Source organism: Penaeus chinensis, chromosome 38 (genome assembly GCF_019202785.1).
Source record: "Penaeus chinensis breed Huanghai No. 1 chromosome 38, ASM1920278v2, whole genome shotgun sequence".
In the NCBI taxonomy this organism is placed as follows: Eukaryota; Metazoa; Arthropoda; class Malacostraca; order Decapoda; family Penaeidae; genus Penaeus; species Penaeus chinensis.
The window spans coordinates 22,432,039-22,442,038 of record NC_061856.1 but is presented as its reverse complement, the minus strand read 5'-3'; the positions used below and the strand labels follow the sequence as shown (position 1 = coordinate 22,442,038).

The 10,000-nt window shown below is 42.9% G+C and overlaps 2 protein-coding genes across 2 annotated transcripts; both read left to right on the top strand.

Annotated features, from left to right (window-relative positions):
- Positions 1-2,020: 2,020 nt before the first annotated feature.
- LOC125045782 (protein O-linked-mannose beta-1,2-N-acetylglucosaminyltransferase 1-like) lies at positions 2,021-4,646 on the top strand. Its single transcript, XM_047643219.1, has 7 exons — positions 2,021-2,275; positions 2,549-2,693; positions 3,029-3,148; positions 3,475-3,596; positions 3,760-3,964; positions 4,108-4,217; positions 4,420-4,646. The coding sequence occupies exons 1-7, from the start codon at positions 2,073-2,075 to the stop codon at positions 4,577-4,579; spliced, it is 1,065 nt and encodes a 354-aa protein (XP_047499175.1). The 5' UTR covers positions 2,021-2,072; the 3' UTR covers positions 4,580-4,646.
- Positions 4,647-8,134: 3,488 nt separating this feature from the next.
- Positions 8,135-9,227, top strand: LOC125045845. Its single transcript, XM_047643374.1, has 2 exons — positions 8,135-8,296; positions 8,712-9,227. Exons 1-2 carry the CDS (start codon positions 8,187-8,189, stop codon positions 8,980-8,982), a joined length of 381 nt encoding a protein of 126 aa, XP_047499330.1. The 5' UTR covers positions 8,135-8,186; the 3' UTR covers positions 8,983-9,227.
- Positions 9,228-10,000: the final 773 nt, after the last annotated feature.

Sequence of the window (10,000 nt, the reverse complement as noted above, 5' to 3'; positions counted from 1 at the left end):
AAGGTAGGAATCCAGTATCAGAATTATAACCAACAAGATACCTCATTTATGAACCTTCCAGGCAACCGGTGTGCCGCTGTGCACGCCTTTCAATCTTATGCCGTGGGCGGACTTCCACCTCCTGAAGCCTTTCATAGAGAGTCTCCAACCCGGCCGGATCATCATCTTCATGCTGAGGGTAAGCTGCCTTGTACGTTTGACTGATATGTGCTTTTATATGTTTTTTTAAATAGAAGTCAAAACGAAACACTCCTTCTAACATGAATAGGGATTCAAAATGTTTACTTAATATCAGAAAAAATATCACTTACATAGCTGTCAACAAACAGATAAGAGAAGCGTTAATACCTCAGCACTGTACATTGATACAAAACACGTACCATTCCCTCCTTCCACAGAAGGACTTGGCGTTTGGGTTACCCCTGGAAGTGCGATCCTTCCTCCAGCTGAAGGGATCTGCCGCAGCTGGCTTTGTGGGGCCAGGCATGACGTGGGCGTGGGTGTGGGTCAAAGGAGGGCGCACTTTGGCTGAGGCGGTGACTTTCCCTGGGCAGAAAAAGATGGCTCCTAGAAATATCATAAACATCTATATGCCATTGTCTGAGCCCGAAGGTATCGTATTTCTAGTATCTTCTCCCTTCTTTATCTCTCTCTCTCCCCCCCCCCCTCTCTCTGTCTCTTTCTCTCACTCCCTCCTTCTCTCTCTCTCTCTCTCTCTCTCTCTCCCTCTCTCTCTCTCTCTCTCTCTCTCTCTCTCTCTCTCTCTCTCTCTCTCTCTCTCTCTCTCTCTCTCACTGCCCCATTTCAAAAATTATGGCAGCACTCATAATTCAATTTTCTGCAAGATTCATTTATACTTTAGCATTGTTTTCGATTTTGTTCCAAAGATTACTGTGCTCAATGGCCTCGAGAGAAGCACTGGGATTTACGCAGAGAATTTTGTGATACGTATGAACAATATGGGGACTTCTGCTCGTGTTCCAACCCGGAGACCTTCGTGGAAGATCAAAATTTGGTGAGTTTCATTTTCTGGTTTGTCTCGCATTGTGGCATTTGATCTTGTTTTTTTTTGTTAAACATTTACCTATTTTGAGATATGTGTTTCTGTGATATCCTTTCTAAGAAATTTTATTTACTGTCAAACAGATTCCTAACAGCCTGATAAATAATGCAGTGATTGTGATGCTGGCTCATCGTGTACCGTCACTATACAGGTAAAATGATGGGACGCAAAGGCAGACATTGGGAAGGAGACAGAGCGGCATGTGTAAAGGGAGACACGCACACACAGAAAGGCAAAATCAGTTACATTAAATGAAAGCTGGACCGGACAACCCGCTGTTCTCAGATCATCAGAATCGAATTGGTGTCATAGTATAATGTGTACTTTCTCGCCAGAGCGTTATGAATGTCTTCAGTTTTTAAAATCTACCTGCTGAACTAAATGTTTTTCTTCTACAGCACACAGGACTATCTGTGGCTTCTCCCTCTCTTTTTTCCGGCAGAACTGAAAACCATCTTTTGGTTTTAGTGATGCGTGGGTTAAAACAAACAAACAAACAAAAATAGAAAAGAGGAAAGGATATGTCGAAGTCGGCAGTGCGTGCGATGCCATAAAAACGTTGCTATAAGTATAAGATATATTAGGGAACGAAGTTGGGAGTAACTCAGAAAGATTTAAATATACACATACACATCTATGGTCTTTTAAGAGAAAACGAGCCGAGGTCAAACAAGATGGCCGCCACCCTGGTTTGCTGGCGTCCTTTTAGAACAAAAGTTTTTTGGGAGAGATGAATATCTGTATAAACCTTTGACCAACATTTTTAGATATCATAAGCCTGTATATAAATGCTATACCTGCGTTCATATATCATGTGATAAAAAACACAATAAAGACATCATATAAATACTCAAACATATAGATCGAAACAAAACTGTAAAAAAAAAAAAAACACTAGGGAATCCGATTCGTTCCTTAAATACCTGTCTTTTCTCTCGCACCCGAAAGGAGCATAAAGTTCCTGAGTCGGGCCAGAGGATTCAGCAGATCCCGCTTCAAGACGTACACAATGACCCGCTCCCCGCAGCTGGCCAGGTTCCTCGAGCTCCTTGACCTCCCTCTCATAGCGACGCACCAGACACACGCGATGCTCTCCACGGCCATCGCGCGCCACTCCATCTTCGCCATCGACCACGCGCTCCGGACGCACCCCGATGCGCAGTTCGTCATTGTTCTGGAGGAAGATGTGCAGGTGTCGCCGGATTTCTTTGTGTATGTTTTGTGTGTTATTTTTTTTTTTTTTTTTTTATGGAGTGGTTAATATGCGTTGATAAATAGAGAATTATTTGATGGAACACTTATCAAGCTTATATTAATAGTTATTACAAGCCTTATTAGTTCCGTTTCGGATATCTGCTATGTCCAATTTATTACCTTGTCATTACATTTTTTTTTTTTTAATAATCATTTTATGTCTTAACATATTATATGATTAGTAGTAGTATTTTTACTTGCGTTTTAGAGCAAATTGCCCCTCATTTTAAGCTTCCTGAACAAGACGGCCCCACTCCTGCTAGAAGACCCGAGCCTGTACTGCGTGTCCGCCCACAACGACATTTCGTACCCACAGACGTCGTATGACCCGCGGGCGGTTCTCCGCACAGAGAGCTACCCGAACTATGGCTGGATGGTGAGTCTAAATGAGGCTATTAACTATAACTTCATTGAAACTCGCTATTTGCTAAAAGTTTTGCAATGTATATCTTATTAACAACATTCAGCCTAAGGGGACGATACCTGATTGAAAATGTAGATTATTAGTACCTGTGACCATAATGTATTTATATATATCTTGCATCTTTTCAATTCTTGTTGAAGCTGAAGTGATAAACCTTCTCGTTTGGTGATGCTTGACAATTTGCAAATTGGACATTGTCATCATAAGTTCGTCTCATTAAAAAATAGAATATCTGTTTCTGGCAATACCCTGCACTGTTCGTGTTCAAATCTAGTTTTGCGTCGCAGGTGAAACGAAGCTTTGCAGAGGAGATGGTCTCTTCTCTGTACGCCATCGACGAGGAATTCGACTGGGACGTGGTCACTTACTTCTATCTGAGGCGTGGGCGTGAGTGCATCATCCCGGAGGTAGGCGCGGAGTTATACCGTTATGTGGATATAAAATGCATATGGGTTTGGGCATCAATAAGTAACCAATACACATGAACGATTTTGCCAGATTTCATTCCTTACTAACGTAAGGTAGGCACTGCGAATGATCTCATAACAGGTGGTTCACTGTTGTGGGTGCACTCTGTACCACTTTGCACGTCGGACATGTCTCAATTACAAATGGATTCTGCGTCCATATGTACCACTGTATCCCTGACTTAACCTAAAACAACTGTTTCGATATTCTAGTTGCGTATTCCATTCCTCTTATCTATATCAAAACAAGTGTATCGCTGTTACAGGTGTCTCGCTCGTTTCACTTCGCTCACGACGGCTCGCACATATCCCAGGTCTCCGTCAGGAGGTATTTCTCAAATAAAAACCTTAACGAGGACCCAGAGGCATTCGTGGAAGGGGTGGACCTGTGAGTAACATAGAAGGTCTTTCAAGTGCCGTAACAGTGGGTAATGTCATAACATAATTGAGTAGATATCCATTCCGAGGCATATGTTTAAGTTTTAAAGTGTGTAAGCACATATGCCTTTACACAAACGTATGAATTCTATTTTAGTTTTAATATATCACAGACTGTACAAAGACAAATACGAAGCCACTCTCGTCTCAATGCTGGAAAGGGCAAAGTTCCTGCTGCTTCCAGAGGAGACGCCTTGCCAACGAGATTTCTTCAGGAAAATCAGTGTTCGAGAGAATGATGTCCTTGTCCTGTTCTTTCAGCTGGATGAAGATATTAAAGGATTTAGAAACAACGTTGTATGGGAGACACTAGCTCATGTAGGTCTTTTGTTGTCTGAATAACACTGAATAAGATATGGTGCTGCAGATATAATGATAATGGTTAGAACAGAAGAAGGTATCATTTATTAATATAAAATTAAAGCTATATAAAACTGTTTTTTCTTTCTTGCTTTCAACAGTGCTTGAATATTTTTGGCATCGAGTCTAGGGAAGGTCACCAAGGACTGTACAGGCTGAGGTACGGCCCTGCTCATTTCCTGCTTGTGGCCTACCCCGCTTCACCTTACAGGTTGGCTGTCTTATAACATGCTGTTTTAGAAAGATAGACATACCAAGCTAATTTTAGGAATATAGATATGTAGATAGGTGTAGCTAAAGCTTGTAATTAACCTTCATATTCCCAGTATATATCATATTCCAATATATATCACGTCATCATTTCCATGTAAGCCCCAAGGTCAAACTAACCCACGCATGGCTTTCCCCAACAGTTACTACAAGCCCGCGGAAGTGAGCGTCTTCAGCGCCTCGCCCGAAGAAGTCCTTTTCGCTCGCAACGCCACGGCCATCCACGAAGAACTCAACCCGCTGCCTCATGATATGCACCATTTCTTAGAAACGGATATACCTTTTAATCGCAATAAAACCTGAGGATCGGAATTTGTGAATGACTTGAGACCTTTATATAAATATATAGTTCATTTGTATTTATATTGTTGCTATGTGTATTGTATTGGTTTGTTTTTACAATAATCTTCACTATCCTTATCTTTAGCAGCAGCAGCTTCAAAACCTATAATCACTAATATTCCTGTTGTTACTCTAGCCATGCCAATAATTGGAATGACAGATTCGGCATTGTTACTAGTCCTCACTCTTTTTTGTCAGCGGGCCCTTCATACCCACTGCACAAGGTATAAAGGGCTGGATAAACATACTATTACCAATATATCTCATTATCCCCATAAAAGCAACGACAACATCGCCTGTTGAATGTACGCTGACACAGTGGAAAGAGCAGATGTGATTCGTTTATTTAATTAACGGTTACAGGCTGCGTTCCCTGCCTCTCCTCTCGATTACATTAGTCTGTTGTATTCTCTGCCGTGACTGGTCTCTGTAGCATCAGACTCTGGGTTCACCTCAGTTCAGCTAGTGAGGATTTTGAGACCAGTGCTTCGTGAGCTCCGATCAGTTGAAGACTTAAAGGGTATATATTCATGAGAAGTGGCAGAAATTTGGGAAATTGACAAAGCAGCTAACGTTGCCTACTACTGATGTCAATTCCTGTTATTTACACAAAGATTCTCATGCTTTTATTTGTGTGTGCAATGAATCAATTGTAAATCTGACCAACAAAAGATGGGTCTCCGTGCTATATATGCTATATTTTTTACATCACAAATACTAACGGTTCAGCTAACCTGTGGACTCTCCGAAGACACAGTCCTCAAAATAAGAAAGGAAATACAAGCTATTGCTCGAAATGTAATTCCTGAAAGAGATATGCAGCACTTCAGATCTTTACAGACATATATAGACTTCGCTAATGTCAGTGTGCGACGAGAGACCAGTCCCCGGCAAAAAGATCGAAGAAATCCCAAAGGAGCCTCGACTTCTGAAGCCAAAAGGCCGTCCTTAACACCCCCTCGCGGCCGGAGAGAAGCCACAGGATGCCCCCAACACGCGGGTAACTTCGGCTTTAACTCCTTCGATCTCCTGACGTTCGCTCTCCTCGCGTTCAACGGGGTTCTCAACGTCATCAACAACATCAACAACGACAACAACAACAACAACATCAACTCCGGGAACTACGTGTCGGACACCTACAACGAAGCCAACTCCAACACCGACTCGTCCTCCGTTGTGGTCATTGTCGTCCCTCCCATCGGCCGGCGCAGGAGGAGGGGGGCAGGGGTCGTCGGGGGTGGCTCGGAAGCGGCGCTGCGCCTCTTCGAAAGCACGGTTGAGCGCGCGTTTAGAATGTTCCAGAACATCGGTGTCGCTGCGGATATGAAAGATCCGTGCGAGACGTTGCTTGAGGTGTGCTCGTACCTGCAAGAGGCAGAGGATTTGCACGGGTCAGGTGTGCTGTCTGGTTTCGCGTCTCGAGCGCAGCGCGGGGGGCTGGCGGTCGATTTGATTCAGAAAAGCGGATGCCAGTTGCCTCAGTGTCCGCTTGGAGCCGGAAGTCGGGCTGATATGATCTGATTTTATTATTATCACACACACACACACACACACACACACACACACACACACACACACACACACACACACACACACACACACACATTATATTGCGTTATATGTGTAGACATTGTTTGTATCATAAGGTTATACTGCGATAATGGTAACTGTACAGTACTAAATAGTTAAATTAATTAGGTAAATAATATGAATTTAAACCAAATTCATTCGAAAACGGATATCTGTACCGCGAATTTCAAAGCATGTCAATAAAGTGATACAAAAGAGGCACATTTTCCTTCATGAACCACTGGATCATATCACACGAAATGAGGACTCGTCACGGTCCCGCGGCGCTGGTCCGTTAGTCGGCTCAGTGTAGGAGTGGGCGTGAGTTAACACACATACATGCAGTAGCCCGCCGCTAACAGATAAACGTGGAAACCTGACATGGAAGAAGATGGATCATAAAGCGTCTTTTATCGTTTATGATAATCTTGTCATAAGACTGTGCTATTCTTGCAAGGAGAGAAGAACCTAACGTGACAAGGAACACAGAACGCCAAGTGTTCCTTGCATACAACTATATAGACGTCATCAAAGAAGAGAATTGGTTTTGCAGCTGAAATGGAAACCGAATTCCTGAAGCAGCTCGCTCACCTCGTTGAAGGGGAAGTCTCGAATGATAAGAGGTAAGTTGCGAATATCGATAAGAGGGTTAATGTCTTGTGATTGACTGGGCCACGTGATGGAGTGAGGGAGAGAGAGAGAGGGAGAGGCAGAGAGAGAGAGAGTTTAGTTTATAAAGTTTAGTTTTGATTCCATTTATTACAATGGATATTCTTGGTGTGACATACTGTCTGTTTCATTTTGCTTCTAAACTATCCCCTGTGTGCAAGGAATGGCCGGGGTTACCATCCGCTGGCGGCGAGGGATTCGAACGCAGGTCAGCAAGATTGCTAGACGAGATCGCTACCGCTGCACCACACAGCACACGAGAGAGAGAGAGAGAGAGAGAGAGAGAGAGAGAGAGAGAGAGAGAGAGAGAGAGAGAGAGAGAGAGAGAGAGAGAGAGAGAGAGAGAGAGAGAGAGAGAGAGAGAGAGAGAGAGAGAGAGAGAGAGAGAGAGAGAGAGAGAGAGAGAGAGAGATAAGAGAGAGAGAGAGAGAGAGAGAGAGAGAGAAAGATATATATATATACATATATATATATATATATATATATATATATATATATATATTGTTTTGTTGCTCCATTTGAGGGGAAAAGGTGAATAAAATACGGAGCTCTGCTGAGCTACACGAGTATATTCTGGAGGAGTGTACACCACTAATGTTTACATAAGGGTTACGTACGCATGCAATATATGTAGAGGGATACGTTACTAATATTATAATATAAGGTAAATATATGACATATATATATATATATATATATATATATATATATATATATAGAGAGAGAGAGAGAGAGAGAAAATAGGGGGGAGGCGAAGGGGGAGGGGGCAGATAGAGACAGATAGAGAACAAAAGATAAAAGAGAGATGTGAACGGTTGCGTACAAAACAGGAAATCTAGCAGAGAAGGAGCGAGAGAAAATCACCATAAAAAGAAAGAAGGAAAGAAAAAATACATCCGCTGTCTCTCCTCCTCAGGATGCCTCGTGACAGCGGCTACGGAGGCGGAGGCTGCGGGGGCTTCGAGGTGTTCGCCTTCCTGGCCTTCCTGCTCGCCCTCCTCAACCTGGTGCTCGACCTGAACGGCAACCGGAGGCGGAGGTCGGTGCACGAGGCGGCGGAGGCGTGTCGGGTAAGTCGGAGAACGTGTTGACTATAAGCTCTCAGATTTTGTCAAGAGCAGTTGTAAGTGATGAAAAAGAGGATTAGAATCTTTTATTATTACAACTCATTTTATCATAATGTTGATTACTTAAAGCATCCATATATTTGAAAGAAGAACAGTCATTGCAATTAGAAAGTCATTAACATGATAATGTATCTGTGTCAACCCAGGGTAGTCTTGATCTCTCCGAGGGCGTGTGGGCGGTGTCACAATTAACGGAAGGCGTGATGAAGGCCATAGCAAGCCCGCCCTCATGTAGCCACGCCCTCCTGTGTGACGCTGCTTCCTCGGCCGCGTCTCGGGGTCCTCTCGCTGCCTCCTTCACCGCCCTAGCCAGGTTAGTGGCGTTCGCACAGCGGAACGAGATTCAAAAGGGCGTCCATTCTCTCGTGAGCCAGCGACACATGTACAGTAAATGCCTTTGATTATCCTAACAGTTAACAATTTCTACTGTATTTTTATCTGCTTTATTCCGCAGCGCTTAACATGGGTTGGAATTTGGAAGTACGTTTTCTGAATTGATGCTTATTTGGGTTACTTAAAAGTACTGTACTATACAAGGATCACATTGACCCAAAGGAGAAAGAGAGAAAGACAAAACGGGAGAAAATTAGAAACGGAAAGAGGACGAGGAAGCGTAAGAGTAGGTAGGAAAGGAAATAGAAAAATTAAAGAAAGCCAAAGAGACGGGGAGAGACATAGATTTTGGCATTTCCACACGCCTTTACAGCTTTTCCTCCTCTTTTCCTCAGCGAATGGCTGGCGAGGTGGCCGGGTCTGCAGGAGAGCGGCTTCGGCCCAGTCACTCGCCGGGCGGGACTCGAGCGAGATTGCAGTCACTACGCCAGACACAACTGCACGAGTGTGCAACTTCATGACTTCGATCTGCAACATATCTTGAACGATCCTGCAACGTTACCGATGTGGAGGAACGCTTCGGATGGTCTTATGCAACCTTTACTTAATTCTTATTGGCAAAGTCGAGATATTAGGGAAGAAAAAGAGTTAATGTATGGTGGTTAAAAGATTTTACATTCAGATTTAGTGTAAAGGAAATATATTGTATGTAAAAAGTCTGAAGAGGATCTTAGGTTGTATGAGTCAAAAATAAATATTCAGAATTATGATACTTGGTTCTTTATAACTTCAATATTCCTCGGTAAACAGTGGAACAGGCGTAAGAGAAATAAATGGTGAGAAAGAATCATCAACGTGTAGAAAATTAACTTCATAACCAGTTCACTAGAAATAATCTGGTTATCTATTTATTCTCCGTTAATCGAAATGATAAGCTGTTACCTACATATTGTCTGAAGACATTATATGTCATTTATTAGATGTAACATTTATATGAATACTTCTTTTCAAGAAAAGCAACTAACAAATCGAAATAAAAGTGCATTGCCTGTTCTCGTGAGCAAATATAAGAAAGATTATGAACGTTAATGCAAAAGGCTAAACAAATAGACTAACTACTCTGTTGTGGTAACCACAGCCTCATGTAGCACATTGGCAACCGTTATGTTAAACTGCCTCGCATGGACGCGTCTCCGGCCGTTATCCGTCCGCGCCCGAAACCGTACTTGAGCGACGCTCCGTTGGCGGCTGTGCATCGGCGCACCTGGTTTGTTCGTATGTTCAGCTTATTATCTTGGGATCGCTTCACTGCTATGTAGTTTATGAGTGAAAATGGGATTTCAGACTATTATACTGTACTTCTTTTCTTCTTTTCTTTATCATGCTCCGCCCCTTTTGATTTCCAAGGCCACGCCCCCTTAGAATCTAAAGCTCCGCCTACTTTCAGCTGAGCACGTCTTCCCTGTTCTCATTCGTCTCAGTCAGCTCCTGATAGTGCAGTTACGGTTTCCCTTGGCTTCTTCCACTGTGATCGGCTTGTGCTTGCTTATAAAATGCACATAATTGTAGCGATAACATAACCAATTAAAACACGCAGTTCACAATTAAATAAGAAAAGCGGATTCCATTTGCGCCACTCCATAACAAAAAAGAAGAAGAAGAGAAAAAAAGAGGAAAGACATGG